Genomic DNA, 17,062 nt, shown 5'->3' with positions numbered 1-17,062 from the left:
TGTGGGTTGTGTTCAGTATGGTACTGAACGTTGCAGATAGAAATACCACGAACAGACATGCTATAACTTTCTGAAGCCTACATGTTACTGATGAAATACCATGAACAGGCATGCTATAACTTTCTGAAGCTTACGTGTTAGAGATGCATGTCTGCAGTGCATGCCCTAGGCATACTGAACGCGACTGTGAGCAACTTGTGTCCATTGATATCGATGCTTTGGTTAGCAAGTCGGCGCGTTAGCATGCTAACAAATAGCTGTTTCGTTAAGTTATCTTAGCTGGCATGTGAGCATGCAAAAAAATATATATTTTGATTAGCCAGCCTGAGTCTTAGCATGCTAGCAACTTTGTTTAGCTATCCAGTGTGTTAGCATGCTAATAAATATATGTTTTATTTACTTAGCCACAGTGTTGATATGCTAAAAACTTAGTTTAGCTTTCCAGCGTGTTAGCAGGCTAGCTCATAACCCTCTTCAGTGCAGAAGTTAGCCACGTGCTGAGGGCTCACGTGTGAATCCAACACTAGCCTGACCAGGGTCAGTAGCAGGATCTCCTCCCCTGCTGTCATTTAATTACATTAGCCAGACCCCTGATCTCTCTTTTCCCTTCCTCTGCACATTCCTCCCTTCCTTCTCGTCCCATCTCAGACCTAAGATGGTGACCTATTTTCCATTACAATTCCTTGGGCCTGCGCCCCTCGAGTGGCGTAACATCTCCGTTACGAGGGGTCGCTCACGTTCCTGCCGTTTGTGTGGACATGACTTGACAGGAATGAGTGATTAGGTCTGCCACATGATAAATGAGTCAGTCTGTCTCTGTCTCTCTCATGCCCCCCACCCCATCTCTCAATCTCTTTCCCTCTAAGTGCATCCCAAATAGCGGTCCTATTCCCTGTATAGTCCACTACTTTTGACCAGGGCCCATACTGGTCAAAAGTAGTGGACTATATAGGGAATAGGGTGCTATTTGGGATGCAAACACTCTCTTTCTTTCTTTCTTTCTTTCTTTCTTTCTTTCTTTCTTTCTTTCTTTCTTTCTTTCTTTCTTTCTTTCTTTCTTTCTTTCTTTCTTTCTTTCTTTCTTTCTTTCTTTCTTTCTTTCTTTCTTTCTTTCTTTATCTCCATCTCTCCGCCTCCCTCCTTTTCCCCATTGTTAAATTAATTTGAGAGGATTGGCCCCTGACTCCATCCCTTGCCCCTCCATTAAGTACAGTAGGAAGGTAAGATAGAGGGGGAGGATCTGGAGGACGGGTGAGGTTGTTTTATTTTATTAGAAGGGGATCATCCCACATACACAGTCTCTGTGGGAACCAGGGAGAAGGAGCATCCAATTCCGTTTTGGGAATTCTCATACTGTGGGAATCCCATCCGCCCTTTTCCAAAGGATTTACCTCCCACAATGGACTAATCAAATGTCTCAGTCAGTCACCCCCCCGGAATCGATCCGGGTGGAATGTTCCGCTAATGACACCCTACCCGTGTTCCAGTGCATCTGGAGACTACCAATATCAAGGGAGGGGGGTGATGGATATCAGGGGAACGCTTTGCTCCTTCACCATTTTGACTTTGCAGCTTTGCCAACTAGTGACGACCTATACTTTTCCTTCATTCAAAGGGCCAGCTGTCTGTCCATCATCTCCTTGTTGTCCTATCAGAGTTGATTGAGTGGGCATCTCACCACTCCAGATCCTCAATAGACCCATATCCTCTTAACCACTCACAGCCCCTTCAGACAGTCATCGCCTCTTCACTTCAATCACTGACTGACTTCATGGGGTCTCCACTGTAAAAGAGCCCATAATTACACTCTCTCTCTCACACACACACACACACACACACACACACACACACACACACACACACACACACACACACACACACACACACACACACACACACACACACACACACACACACACACACACACACACACACACACACACACACACAGTGTGAGCTCTCTGTTTCCTCTGACTAAGTCCTCCTCCACTGTCCATTAGGCACAGTGAGAGCTGTGTTTACTTTAGCTCGTCTCTTCAGCTCGTCTCTTTAGCGCGTCTCTTTAGCTCGTCTCTTTAGCTCGTCTCTTTAGCTCGTCTCTTCAGCTCGTCTCTTTAGCTCGTCTCTTTAGCTCGTCTCTTTAGCTCGTCTCTTCAGCTCGTCTCTTCAGCTCGTCTCTTTAGCTCGTCTCTTTAGCTCGTCTCTTTAGCTCGTCTCTTCAGCTTGTCTCTTTAGCTCGTCTCTTTAGCTCATCTCTTTAGCTCATCTCTTCAGCTCATCTCTTTAGCTTGTCTCTTTAGCTCGTCTCTTTAGCTCAGCTGAGGGAGGTTTGGAAGTCTGTCTATAAGGCCTGGAACAGGTCTGCAGTTACAACATCACTAAAGAACACAGTTAGTCCAAGACATATCTGTCTATGTATAAAACTATAAACTTTGGTCTGTAGACTGACACTCTTAGACATAGGCTGAATGTGAAATGCATGTAAAAAATAATAAAATTAAAATTAAAGAATTCATTTTTTATCTGAAACTCTTCTTCAGGTTTTGACATACATAACACATATGTAAGAGGAATGGCAACAGATAACACAGAAATGTGGCTTTTCTGTTTAAAGATACAAAGCCAATCACCTATCCAGAATTTTGTCCTGATAGCACAATTCTCTGCTGATAAACAACAAATAACTCACCATATTAAGAGATAGATTCTGGGTAACAACCTTCTTCAATTCTGAAGTGTTGCATTACTTGTTAAAAGACCATAACCTTTGATACAAACTTTTTAACGACTTTTTGAAGAGGAGCGGAAGTGAACCCTGGAACCCCAAAGAACTTCCGGTGCGTTTGTAAAGAACAGATAAGAGCATAACCTTTGATATAATCTTTTTTATCAACTCATAATATTGTATGTCTTTCTATGTGGCAATTTGTCAATAGAATAGCAGTGTCTAATTCAGTGTCCCCTTAATCACAAGACAACAGCCGAAAACAAACACTGGATAAAGGGATTTAGTCCCTGAAGAATTGTTCAAGAAATGGTCAAACCACCTGTGTGTTCATTGTGTCCTTGTCCCACAAACACAAAGACGACACAGTCAGACAGAAAATCCATTAAGTGAGCGACTGAAGGGGTCAAGACGTAAATCTCTCTTGAACAAAGTCCCACCCCCTCCCTCGGCCCCCTTCGCCCCACTTGGTCTGTCCTGTCACCCCTCAGCCCCCCCCCCCTTTTTGACCCCTTTGTTGGGGCGAGGCAGCTCAAGACCCAGGAACCTGCTAATTACAGGCTTTAGCAGTCTGCCAAGGAACCAGGCCCTCGGAATGGCTCGGCCACATTCCTACACTCTGTGTGTGATTGTGTGTGTGTGTCTGTGTGTGCGTGTGCGTCGTGTGCGTGCGTGTTCTCTGTCTGTCTGTCTGTCCCTCCATCCCTCCATCTGTCCATCCGTCTGTGAGGAAACTCTCTGAGTTTTAGTGCGTATGACTTGTGCCTTGCCAGCTCACTAAGTGCACCGCAAACACTCCTCAAGGGACTGTATAGTAAACAGAGACAGACTGAGGGATTGGAGGGACTTGAGGTATGTAAAGAAAGGCAATAAGCCTTTTCTCCCTTCTCCGATGGGGTCTAAACCTAATCACACAGTTGGCCTGGTGTGAAAGGCCCCTCCCTCCCACTATAGCTGCTCAGTTGAGGTGCCGGCCGGCCAGTCCATTAAGATACACATTTCAGGTTAGAGGGAACCAGAGATCCATTAAGAGGCAGATTACAGGTTAGAAGGAACTAGAGATCCATTAAGAGACAGATTCCAGGTTAGAAGGAACCAGAGATCCATTAAGAGACAGATTACAGGTTAGAAGGAACCAGAGATCCATTAAGAGACATATTTCAGGTTAGAAGGAACCAGAGATCCATTAAGAGACATATTTCAGGTTAGAAGGAACCAGAGATCCATTAAGAGACAGATTACAGGTTAGAAGAGATCTTTTACACCTTTGACTAACATCAACTTTGACAGATCCATCAAAAAAGTGATTTGTCTTGAAATAAAACAAACCTTAAAATCCCTGTTGTTGTTCGACAGATCCGTCACAAACAAAATATTGAACCCCCCTGTTGTGGATTTGTGTTTGAAATGGTAGGTTAAAATGTGACTAAACCTAATACCTCAATTGAAATAATCCCCAAAACCTTGATACCCTATATCGTTGATTTGAGGTTGAAAACTGGTTTAAAACGTAAACGTCACGATGATTGACTGCCTTACCCCAGTCTTGGGTTTGGTCCCAGGAGTAGCAGTAGGCCTAGCGGAGGTCAGAGTAGTGGACACTTGATGCTGTTGTGGAGTATTCACAGACGGAGAAGTGCTTGACACTGTCCCAAAGGCCTTCACTGAGTCTAAGTCCACCTCCTGCAACCGAGGAAGGACATTGATTGTTTTAGAGATATACTTCAGAGCAATAGTTTATGGCTGTTTCTATTACTTATTTTGCTATTACTTTACAAACCATTTTAACTTCTACTGAGTTGTAAATGATACCTGAAGCGAAAGATTAAATACAAAATAATAATAATAATTTGTAAGTAAAAAGTAGTGATTGAAAGGTCCCAACTACTGTAGTTACCGGTGGTAGGTCCCATCTCCTCAAGCTAGCCAGGTTAGTATTAGGTTCTCCTGAAGCTAGCCAGGTTAGTATTAGGTTCTCCTAAAGCTAGCCAGGTTAGTATTAGGTTCTCCTGAAGCAAGCCAGGTTAGTATTAGGTTCTCCTGAAGCTAGCCAGGTTAGTATTAGGTTCTCCTAAAGCTAGCCAGGTTAGTATTAGGTTCTCCTGATGCAAGCCAGGTTAGTATTAGGTTCTCCTGAAGCTAGCCAGGTTAGTATTAGGTTCTCCTGAAGCTAGCCAGGTTAGTATTAGGTTCTCCTGAAGCTAGCCAGGTTAGTATTAGGTTCTCCTGAAGCTAGCCAGGTTAGTATTAGGTTCTCCTGAAGCTAGCCAGGTTAGTATTAGGTTCTCCTAAAGCTAGCCAGGTTAGTATTAGGTTCTCCTGATGCAAGCCAGGTTAGTATTAGGTTCTCCTGAAGCTAGCCAGGTTAGTATTAGGTTCTCCTGAAGCTAGCCGGGTTAGTATTAGGTTCTCCTGAAGTTAGCCAGGTTAGTATTAGGTTCTCCTAAAGCTAGCCAGGTTAGTATTAGCTTCTCCTGAAGCTAGCTAGGTACTGGCCATCTCCTGTAACTTCTAGCTAGTTACTGGCAGAGCCATGTATTTAGAGAGTTGGGACATTGAGGTTTCCGCATTATGATGCATTTACATGACACCACAAAATTATATGGCAGCCATGTTATCGCCCCATTAACATTACATGGGGAATATTTCAACAGTGCTATGTAACTGAATGTCTAAAAGTTGGCTCTGGGTACTGGTACTGACCCGTCGGTGGTGTCTCCTGAGGTTGGGTGTGATGGCCATGGAGGAGGAGGAGGCGCTGAGGGCCGTGTCGATTTCCTGGTCCAGCTGGTCTAACTTCATCAGCAGCAGAACCATGGAGTCCAGACGAGAACGCTCCCGCTCCTCTCTAGAACTCTACAGGAGGGAGGCAGGGCGGATGGGAGGGAGGCAGGGCGGGAAGGAGGGAGAGAGAGAGAGACAGAGAGAGAGAGAGAGAGAAAGAGAGAGAAAGAGAGAGAGGGAGAGAGGGAGGGAGGGAGGGAGGGGGGAGAGAGGGAGGGAAATATTATTTTTACTTAAAATATCTGGTATCAGTGTTATTTACGTATATTTTAATCATTTAGCAGACACTCTTACCCAGAGCGACTTACATTAGGGTTAAGTGCCTTGCTCATGGGCACATCGACAGATTGTTCACCCAGTCGGCTGGATTTGAACGAGCAATCTTTTTGTTACTGGCCCAACGCTCTTAACCGGCAACTTGCCGCTCTATATTTGACTATTTTTGATTCAAGGAGGACTTCAGTGATAATCCTAGATTTATATTGTGTCTTTACTGGGCATAAACCGCTAAAAGGACACTCTAGATCTCTGTTCCTCTGTTCTTCCACTTTGTGGTTAGATAAAACTAACTGACTATCATCAAATAAGCCTGTTCGTCTTCAGTCATGTCCTCTCTTGCTCTCTTTTTAAGTGAAGGGAGCAGGTACATTTATTACCTCACGTCAACTCTAATACATAATACAGAACACAGACAGGGACTTCACTGTTTAGTAAAGTTTTTTCTCGTGGCACTCTGGTACGACATAACATTTTTGAGTAAAAGCATTATGTTGTGCAGTTTTCCTATATGTGTTTGATTGAATTGGGAACTTGTGAATGAGACAAGAAAGGTTTGATGTAGTGCATGCCAGAGATATATATCAGCTAAGGCTTTGATTTAATATCCTGTAGACCACAGAAAGACTTGAACAGAATCCTGGGATGGGATCCTCAGATGCACTCAACTTAATTGGGAAACCTCTCCTGCCCTCTCCTTGTCTCTCTCTCTCTCCTTGTCTCTCTCTCTCTCCTTGTCTCTCTCTCTTTGTCTTTCTCTCACTCCTTGTCTCTCTCTCTCTCTTTGTCTCTCTCTCTCCTTGTCTCTCGCTCTCTCCTAGTCTCTCTCACTCCTTGTCTCCCTCTCTCACTTTGTCTCTCTCTCCTTGTCTCTCTCTCTTTCTCTCTCTCTCTCCTTCTCTCTCTCTCTCCTTGTCTCTCTCTTGGTCTCTCTCTCCTTGTCTCTCTCTCTCTTTGTCTCTCTCTCTCCTTGTCTCTCTCTCTCCTTGTCTCTCTCACTCCTTGTCTCTCTCTCCTTATCTCTCTCTCCTTGTCTCTCTCTCTCTCTCTCTCTTTGTCTCTCTCACTCCTTATCTCTCTCTCTCCTTGTCTCTCTCTCTTTGTCTCTCCCACTCCTTGTCTCTCTCTCTTATTGTCTCTCTCTCCCTTTGTCTCTCTCTCTCCTTGTCTCTCTCTCTCTTTGTCTCTCTCTCTCTTTGTCTCTCTCACTCCTTGTCTATCTCTCCTTATCTCTCTCTCACTCCTTTCTCCCTCTCTCTTTCTCTCTCTCTCTCTCTCTCTCTCTCTCTCTCTCTCTCTCTCTCTCTCTCTCTCTCTCTCTCTCTCTCTCTCTCTCTCTCTCTCTCTCTCTCTCTCTGTCTCTCTGTCTCTCTGTCTCTCTCTCTCTCTCTCTCTCTCTCTCTCTCTCTCTCTCTCTCTCTCTCTCTCTCTCTCTCTCTCTCTCTCTCTCTCTCTCTCTCTCTCTCTCTGTCTCTCTCTCTCTCATTGTCTCTATCTCATTGTCTCTATCTCTCATTGTCTCTCTTTCTCTTTGTCTCTCTCCTTCTCTCTCTCTCTCTCTCTCTCTCTCTCTCTCTCTCTCTCTCTCTCTCTCTCTCTCTCTCTCTCTCTCTCTCTCTCTCTCTCTCTCTCTCTCTCTCTCTCTCTCTCTGTCCTTGTCTCTCTCTGTCTTTGTCTCTCTTCCACCATTCCCTCATTTTCTTCTTACATTTTCTACCACTAAGCCCCCCCCCATCATGTCCTTTTATTTATTAACCCTTCTCCTCCTGTTGTCTTCCCTCCCTTCTCCTTGCACCACTCTTTCACTTTCTTCTTCACTCACTTATTTTCTTCTCCTCATAGCAGTTCATAGCAGGTCTTACACTGACCTCAGGTGGTGTGTCTGTCATAGCAGGTCTAACACTGACCTCAGGTAGTCTGTCTGTCATAGCAGGTCTAACACTGACCTCAGGTCAGTCTGTCTGCATTAAGACGTGTGGCAACGCATCTCTCTCTCTCTCTTTCAATTTCAATTTAAGGGCTTTATTGGCATGGGAAACGTGTGTTAACATTGCCAAAGCAAGTGAAGTACTCTCTCTCTCTCTCTCTCTCTCTCTCTCTCTCTCTCTCTCTCTCTCTCTCTCTCTCTCTCTCTCTCTCTCTCTCTCTCTCTCTCTCTCTCAATATACAGTATATCTATTTTCACCTCTCCCTATATCCCTCCTCAACTGTATCCCTCTACCCTCCCCTATCCTTCCTCTCCTTATTTTCTCTTCCTCCATCCCTCCTTTCACCCTCCCTCCCTCCCTCCCTCCATCCCTCCACTCTCTCCTCTCTGGGTGTGACCATCTACAGAAAGCCCTGGGATGACATCATAAGGGCTGGATCATTAGTTCCAAACAAACCCTGTTACAATCAGCACAAACAGACCTCTGGAACCATTTTATGAGACGCGCGCGTGTGTGTGTGCATGCATGTGAGTGTGTGTGTGGAGATGGGCGTCCTTCTGTTTTATTGCACATTTCCACTGAATTAGCCTGTCAGAGCAGTTCCCATTGGATTTTCTGATATGGCAACCAGACACAGACCTTAGCTATGTAGCCTATATAATGGAAATGTTCATGGCATGATGATGCTTAACTTTTCCCTCTATGTAAGGGCTCGTTGTGTGCGTCCCGACGTCTTGCTGCAATCCAATGCAACAATGTTTTCTTTGTGGAGGTTGGTTGAATGAACATAGACGGCTGGGTCAGAAGTCAACGCAGAAACAAGAACAACAACAGCAACAATAATGGGGTAAAAAACAGGCATATTTTTTTTGAGGGGCCAATTCCAGTGGTTTTGGTTTTCCTCACACGGTGTTGTCTTTGGGGGTTTCTCTCTCTTACACAGTCAGACACTTCCTGTTGTTGAGATGGGAGACAACACCATACCGTATGAACTGCCTGAAACCTCTAGCTTTCCCTGAAACTCTCTCTCTCTCTTTCTCTCTCAGTCTCTCTGTCCCCTCCCCCCTCTCTCTCCTATGTCCTCCAAATGTAGAAGTCTAAAAATAACCATATTTGAGCCAGTATCTGGTCCTGTGTTGTTGCTGTGTTGATGAAGCAAATAAGCGGCTCCGTACAATTATCCTTATCTGAGCCATCTCTTGTTCACATGCTGAGGGTGTATAGGGCACTGATATATTGGATCCAACAGGGGCCGTTATACTCCTCAATTGCCTAGGAGAAGGATGACGTGGAGAGAGAGAGAGAGAGAGAGAGTCAGACCTGGAACTTCTCTGACTGGCCTGCCCCAGTGCATATTTGCTAAGTCAATTGGCCGCACGCAGTGCAAAAGTCCTCAAACGCTGTGGTAACGTTAGACAAGTCTTTCCCATATGGCAAATAGATTGTCTTTGCACCCTCCCCATCTTTAAATCACAGTGGGCTTTTTTTCAGTCGGAGATTGAAACTGGAGACGTCCACAATAAAAGCTTCATGGGTTTTCCATGTTTTCTGAGGACAGTGATCTCACAGGCTTTGCGATGGTTTTTGGCACTGAATCTTCTGATGTCTGGTACGGCTAAAAAGACCTACAAAAAAAATGCTACGCAAATGTGAGATTTATGTTGAAGCAATGCCACATCAAGCCCTGAGGCATTATGCAATTTCACAGCCTTTTGACTATCCATCTAGAGATTGCACTTGAGGACATCATCGGTGTCAACGCATTGTGCATCATCACTTAGATGAGAAAAGTTAAAGACTACACCCATTACTCATTCAACAAGGCAATCAAACTCTCTCTCTTTATAGGCCATCAGGGACCACATCCATTTAGAAAATGTCACATCGCTGACCGCTAACTACGTCGGTGTTTCACCATATGTACCGTGAAATGGCTTGACGTTTACTTGTGGTAAGGTGAGCGACAACCACAACAGCAAAGAACACACAGTATGGTCTGGAATGAGCCAAGTATGTGGCATGAGTGTTGTGCTTGGGCGGAGTCCCTATCCAAACGATGTGCCTACTTAAAAATAAGCAGACTCGTAAATAGGCCTAACGACTCTGTAAATAAGGTTCTGTTGTGGTTGTTTGCTAAAGGCTAGCGCTACGGCTAATAGTCGATAAACAGTCTCAGGTATTAGATTTTTGGTTGTTGCCATCAGGCTGGCGCTACCGCTAACTATGTACTAACAACCTTAGGTAGTTCCAGACAGGCTAGCACTTTGGCTAATGGTGTATACACAGTGCAAGGTATTTGGCATTTGACAGGGCTAGCTAGTACCGTAGCTAATGGTATAACAGTGCAAGGTATTTGACAGGCTAGCTAGCACTAAGGTTAATGGTGTATAAACAGTGTGTGAGGAATTTGGCTCAGTGGGGTTTGAGTCTTTCACCTCAGGGATGCCAAGCTAAGGCTGTTCTGGCTGCTCTAGCTACTGACACCCAGCGCTGTGTGCAGGGGTGGACTGGGACCAGATATCGGCCCGGGCATTGAGGTCCACACACTAGCCCATTTCCTTCCAAATATTAGCCCCAAAATTATCATTTTGTGTTATACCCCCAATTTAGACCCCCAATTCAGACCCCCTGAGCTAAAGATGGACCAACCCATCTGGCATTTGCCAGAATTGCCCTATGACCAGTCCGTCTCTGGCTATGTGTTTCCAATGCCCTCACACACAGTTTCCATGCCCTTATAGGAACTTGTTTTTATGCAGCATAACATTGGGAAAGTGTAGAACATTTTACAGATCCCCTTAGTGTAGTCACAGATGGGCATCATGTGAAAGTTAAGTCATTGTTTTTCCAAGAGGCATGCCAGGCACTGCGCGGGACGTAGTGATTTGTGGGCTGGGCTTAACGTTCACCACCGCCCAATAACTGGCAGGAAGAAACTGACTATATACTACTCAGTACACACACGCGGTCATAAACAATAGCAAAATACGGAACATAGGCCTCCTGTAGCTCAGTTGGTAGAGCATGGCGCCTGCAACGCCAGGGTTGTGGGTTTCATTCCCACGGGGGGCCAGTATGAAAAATGTATGCACTCACTAACTGTAAATTGCTCTGGATAAGAGCGTCTGCTAAATGACTAAAATGTAAATGTGTGTACACTCCACACTTTCAGACTCACGCGCACAGACACCCGCCTCCCCCACACACACCAGCAAAGCCTGACCACCATGCAACAGAGAACTGAATTTATAGCTTACCTTTCTAGCGCGAAGTTTCACCACATGGTCCTCCCTCTTGTCATCCCCGCGGCTGGCCTCTCGCTTCACGTCTGAAGCCTTGTCGCCAAGATGAGTGTTGCCGGGGTTGCCTGGCTGCACTACTTCCTCAATCGCCTCCGTTGTAGCTTGTGTATCACTGGGCCTGTCCTGTTCTTTCTGACCGTCTACTGCCTCTACAACAGGTGACTCACCTAATTGTTTAACAGGGGCTTGGTTTCCATGGCATCTCTCCGGTACGGGCTCATTTGCCTCCCCAGGACATGTTGGTTGACTGAGAGTGTCCATTTTGGGGTCAGCAGCCATATTGGGGAGCCGGGCTGCTGGAGAGGTGGATATACCCATGTCCGAATCCCCTTGTCTCCCCAGGAGGACTGAGTCGTCCTCTGCTTCGGAATGGTTCATCTCATGGATGGTATCCAGCTTTGAGCCGCCATCGCTGTGCTGTCCTTCGGTTGTTACAGCCGAGGTTAGGTCTTCGGACACCAAGCCGCCACTTGTATTCTTCACTGTGAGGTCATCAGAGTGCACCTGTATCATCGGATGCTCCGTGTCCTCTACAGTAGTCCATTCCTGTATTCCGTCAATTTTTGAACGTTCAAAATTCTGCTGTCCAGCTAATGGGCGCCTGTCCAGTTCCTCAGAACGTTGTGCTGTGACACACGAAGCATTCACAGAGGCTACACTTGCCTTATCCTCTGGGGTTTTCTCCCTGCCCATTTCCAGAGCCCTTTCCTCTCCTCGGGTCCCTTCCATCTCCACCATGTCAACATCCTCCTTTCCCAACACTGTCTGGTCCTGAACCATTTCACAACCATCATCAGTCCTCACACTATCATGCTGATCTTGTTCTGTTTGACTGCCATCCACTGACACAGCACGTTGCCCCCTCGGAATCTGGTCAAATTTATCACGACTTTCATAATCTTTCCTCTGAACATTCAATCCGTCAGCATCTTCAACACTATCCTCATTCTTCCTATCTAAGGCTTTCCTCTTAACGTCTTCCTCCATAACGTCCCCCTCCATAACGTCTGCAACAGGAGCCTCCAAGATCTCCGCATGAACATCTGATATTACATCACTATCGCCCTCTGGGTTCTTTGAGGTATCCAAAATGGCTGCTGGCTGGATTGCTCCTGTTCTTTCACCCGGGTCAGTGATGATGCTTTCATCTAAAGTGGAGAGGTCCTCTCGTGGTTCAAGTTCAGTATGAGGAGACTGGGTCTGTGTGTCCTCTAAGGGTTCTGGAAGTCCACCCTGACCGTCTGTATGGTTGGCCGTAGTCTCCAGGAGTTCTGGATGTCTGCCAGTTTGCTCACCAACAGAGAAGGCCAGTGAAACTCCATTGTCCGGACAAATAGAGACCCTTTGTCCCTCGTCAACAGAGAAGGATTGAACAGCGATTGCGACGCGGTCATCAACAACGTCAGGATGCTCGTTATCATCGGTGCCATCCTCAATGTCATCCTCATCCTCATGACCGCTGTCTGCAGTGCAGATGATGTTTGGCTTTGACTGAAGAATCCCATTGCCCAGGTCACAGTGAGATTGGCTGCTAACTGAGTCCTCAACAGCGTCCGGCATTCTTCCAGGTTCAGACTCCGTCAGCCTCCCGGTGAGGTCATCATCTACAACAGCCCCATCAGAGCCATCTACCAGCTCAGCCTGGAACACAGGGAAAACAGTTGAATCAAAGTAGCCTGCTGACATCACGTGCCCCGGCGCAAAGCGATCGCCATTGTCCTCCATGTTGACCGAGGTCACAAACTCCAACGCGTGACCCTGCCCATCGTTGAGGCCATCGTGGCGCGGCCGGTGACAGCACTCCGGCATGGAGGCACATCGTTCCCTACGCCCCTGCTTGGACCCCCCCGATGCCAGCCGAGGCCCGTCGCCACTGACGCCATGGCAACAGACCAGGTCCAGGTCGTCGTAGCTGTACTGTAACCCAGAACGGTGGGTCACATGATCCTCCCAACTTCTTTTCCGTATGGAGACAAGCATGGTGGGCGGACTCCCACTGCTAACCCATAGAGCCCTTTAAAGACGTAGAACCAAAATGGCGGACCAGACGGTACAGTTCTATTGAGCTTCCTGTAAGAGAGAAAGAGAGGGGGCGGGAAACAGTTACTCAGGTTATGGGTTACTCAGGTTATGAGTTACTCAGGTTATGAGTTACTCAGGTTATGAGTTACTCAGGTCATGAGTTACTCAGGTTATGAGATACTCAGGTTATGGGTTACGCAGGTTATGAGTTACTCAGGTTATGCATTACTCAGGTTGAGTTATTGAGGTTAAGAGGTATTCAGGTTATGGGTTTAGCAGACTTTAGAGACAGTATTCATGTGAGTTATGTTACAGTCTGAAAATAAACATCAGGGGGGGGGTTTAATAAGAATGTTGTAATCATGTTCTATTTGTGTTCTTTGCGATATTGTAAACACAGCAGTCTATGTAAGCTGACATGGACCCCGGTTATTGCTATAGTGATGAACCCAAGCTGACATGAACCCAGGTTATTGCTATAGTTATGCTGACATGGAACAATCCTGAACCTTACAGGATTTTAACATTAGAAAAATAAAATAGTTCACTGCAATGACCACAATGAGAGAATATAGAGTATCTTTCCACTTCTGTAAAACCAACTTCTCAGACAGTGGTTTGCTTTCCTTTTCTCACTATTATTAAAATACATTTGCATCTGACTGGAAGTGTGCTGTGACTTTTTCCTGTTAAAAAAAAAAAGGTTTTATTTTACATGCGACTGGTTAAGAGAAGAGAGTTGCTTCTCATCCTAATTGTAACATTCCCAGTCAAGACAGTGAACCCGAATTCAAACTGTAAACGTTGGACACACATTACACCCAGACAGTCCCTATCAAGCACTGTACAGATGTAGGATATTAATTTGAACCAGTTTGCTACAGCAGGAAAATAATCCTACAGCAACAGGAAATGTGCATTTTTATGTGGATTATAATTAATGGACATTTGTGTAGGGGTTGATACATTTTTCGTAAAGGAAAATCAAGTCTGAAATTTCAAAGTGGAAATTACAAACTTCAGAAGCCTTTTTAAACCTCAAATACACTACACGTTTTACATTTCCTGCATTGCAGGACAATTCTCCTGCAACAGGGTGATCAGATTAAGATCCTACATCTGTACACATGAAGAGCTGGGAAGCCCCCATACATACCCCTTTCACCTATGGCTAAATATATTTTGGCAGAAGATTTCCACGATGAAGTCCAGTCAAAGATATTATGAGTATGACAAAAGAAGAGGACCAACAACGCCCCGGGACAATTTGTCCACATCAGGGATGAGGTCGTCAAGAAACCACTGTGCATCACGACTCTAACCCATTCATAACAAAACTATTAGCGTGTCTCACCCTCCAGCTCGTGAATGTGTCTGCATGTGTGTGTCTCACCCTCCAGCTCAATGCAAGCCTCTGGCTAGCCACATTCACTGTCTGGGAATGTCAGAGGGGCTGCCTGAGGGACACACATAGTTCCACTGATGGAGGAGGCAAAATAATAACTCCATAACACAGTTGTTGTTTTTTGGGGTTGAGAAATGCCAAGCAATTTAACCACTTTACTGAAATCTTAACCCTAACCCTAATCTTAAGAAATCTATTACTTTGATGGGACAATGTTGTTGGCCTATGTCGTACCTCAGTGATGGAGGAGACAGAGAGACAGACAGACAGACAGAAAGGCAGGCAGGCAGGCAGAGAGAGCGAGAGACAGACAGACAGACAGACAGACAGACAGGCAGACAGCCTCCTCTATGGCTTAAACAGAGCAGCACAGTAACATAAGCAACCATTTCTGTTAAAGAAAAAATGTAATTGGTAACATTATGACAGAAGTGATAAAAAGGAAGGATTACAATGGAGGATTCTTTAAAACATTGTGTCAATCTATCAAAAGCTGATGAAGTTGCCCATAAAAAAAACAAAAACAACAACATATAATCCATAAATCATGTCACAAAATGGTCTTTGCTCTGTATTGGAGACAAAAACGTTTTGAAAGACTTTGGTTGTGTCTGATTTGACACCCTATTCACTATGTAGTACACTACTTCTGACCAGGGCCCATAGAGATCTGGTAGTGCACTACATAGGGAATAGGGTGCAATTTGTAATAAAGCCAATGTCGGTGTATATTATTGCCAGCCGGGCCGTTGTATGGTTCTCTGAAGACCCCCACTGACAGATGTAATGTAATGGCTGTGAAGGCTGTCGCTAGGAGATCATATCGCTCATCCACCATCTGCACTGAATGGGAAACACTCCCTAGGTCTGTCCTCTGGCCTCAACAACTGGAACATCAGATTAACATGTTGATCATCATCTCTTTATAGGGACAATACACCGTCACAGAATTATCAAATCGAGATAAAACATTTTGGTTTACCATCTGTACTATAGGGGATCTCCTGATCCATCGAGAGAGTTGTAAAAGAAAGAGAATGTTGACTGCCTTGAACTTGAAGTGAATTTGGAGCTTTGAAAATGCTATTGCCAGTGGAAAAGGTGTGGGTGTGCTTATATTAAGGGAAAGCTGTCAGAGGTAGTCTCATAACAAGATTCTAGTCAGACTCTATACTCTAGACTCTAGACTCTAGTCAGTCTATACCTTTAGCATCCTCAGGACTAGTGTTGGATGGAGGGTGTCCCGGGATGACTTCAGCCTCTGACGTCAACTGGCACTTGAGTTAGGGAGGGCACCGCATACTTATCACAACTTCTCACAGAGAAGTACAATGTAGTCCGTTAGTGTAATGCGTGTGCCACTTCACAAAACATGCCAAGATGAGTTACTTCACTGTCAATTCTCCACCAGAATACAGAGGGGTACTGTCACAGTCCCACACAGTAGCAACATACGAGTGAATAACAGAAGATAACAGAGGATAGACACTATGGGGTTGAAGAGTTAGCCATCCATCAAAGTCAGGGAACAGACAAAGCCTTTTTCAAGGAACAAATCCCCCTTTTCCTGGGATGTCGGTCCTAATTCCACGTCCAGAGGAACGCTCTCAGGGTTTGCGGATTCAAATCAAATCCATCTCTGACGTTACCTTTTTTTGGGAGCAGAGAGCAGGGAGCCCCCGGAGCCAGCCGAAAAGCCGGAGCGTCGTATAATGTCCAAAGATAGCTTGAGCTTCCATCTTGATCACATTAGGGTTTTCACTGACGCTGAACGACTGGAGTATGGGTGGGGTGGAATGGGATGGGGTGGAATGGGGTGAGGGTGGGTTTCTCTCACTCTCCTCCTCTCCTCCGTCCAATCCCACCTCTTCTCTTCTCCTGGCTGGTTTGACAGGGAATCTCAGTCACATCCTAATCACTCTCTTTCCCGCTGATCCTGTCACAGCTCCTCCAAGACTCTCCACTCCAACCAGATCCCCACTCCTCTCAGCTGTTTATCCCACTTTCTTCCTCCTCCTTTCACAGAGTTAAGACAACTTCCTCTCATATCACCCTCCCTCTCTCAAGTCACTCTCTCTCAAGTCTCTCTCTCTCTCTCTCTCTCTCTCTCTCTCTCTCTCTCTCTCTCTCTCTCTCTCTCTCTCTCTCTCTCTCTCTCTCTCTCTCTCGCTCTCTCGCTCTCTCTCTCTTTTCCTTATACTCTATATCCTTACGCTGGGAAAGACTCCCTCCAGTTGGTTTTGATTAGTAACAGACAGACCACTTTGTGAAAACTCGGGCATTGGGCCAAGAGAGATTGCAGAAATGTTTTGGCAGTGCTTTCTGAGAGGTTTTCTTTTTCCATATGTCACCCTGTAACTGTACAAGCATCCTTGCACAAACATCTCAACCCTAAAAAAAAAGACATTAAAGCATGTTTACAGTCATTCCTGGAGAATATGCCACTCCATGCGAGAACTGCTAACTTGGCTGCCTAGGAGTTGTGTGTGCCTTCTCTTTACGGGACACATCTGGGCAAAGTGGTAGTTTGACTTCAGAATCACTGTGTTTTTAGGAAGTCTTCAAAGCAAAACATCTTACCGCATTTCTGAGTGCCGACCATTCACTCCCTAATATAGAC

At 45.5% G+C, this 17,062-nt stretch overlaps 2 protein-coding genes across 2 annotated transcripts in view; both read right to left on the bottom strand.

The window, feature by feature from the left end:
• Window positions 1–4,403, bottom strand: part of dlc1 (DLC1 Rho GTPase activating protein) — a 115,317-nt gene extending 110,914 nt beyond the window's left edge. The window contains exon 1 of the mRNA XM_045211983.1: window positions 4,265–4,403. The gene's annotated coding sequence lies outside the window, so the exon portion shown is untranslated. The remainder of the gene's footprint in view (window positions 1–4,264) is intronic.
• Window positions 4,229–16,290, bottom strand: LOC121554464 (rho GTPase-activating protein 7). Its single transcript, XM_045211822.1, has 4 exons — window positions 15,647–16,290; window positions 10,971–13,085; window positions 5,429–5,581; window positions 4,229–4,408 (listed from the first exon to the last, which is right to left on the bottom strand). Exons 2-4 carry the CDS (start codon window positions 12,993–12,995, stop codon window positions 4,229–4,231), a joined length of 2,358 nt encoding a protein of 785 aa, XP_045067757.1. The 5' UTR covers window positions 12,996–13,085; window positions 15,647–16,290.
• Window positions 16,291–17,062: the final 772 nt, after the last annotated feature.

Source organism: Coregonus clupeaformis, chromosome 39 (genome assembly GCF_020615455.1).
Source record: "Coregonus clupeaformis isolate EN_2021a chromosome 39, ASM2061545v1, whole genome shotgun sequence".
Taxonomy (NCBI): domain Eukaryota; kingdom Metazoa; phylum Chordata; class Actinopteri; order Salmoniformes; family Salmonidae; genus Coregonus; species Coregonus clupeaformis.
This window is presented reverse-complemented; position numbering and strand designations above follow the sequence as displayed.

Coding starts and splice junctions, on each gene's coding strand:
- LOC121554464 (XM_045211822.1), bottom strand. CDS start 12,995: ATGCTTGTCTCCATACGGAAAAGAAGTTGGGAGGATCATGTGACCCAC. Junction 5,582..10,970: donor TGAAACTTCGCGCTAGAAAG/GTAAGCTATAAA, acceptor TCCCTCCTGTAG/AGTTCTAGAGAGGAGCGGGA. Junction 4,409..5,428: donor TCAGGAGACACCACCGACGG/GTCAGTACCAGT, acceptor CCTCGGTTGCAG/GAGGTGGACTTAGACTCAGT.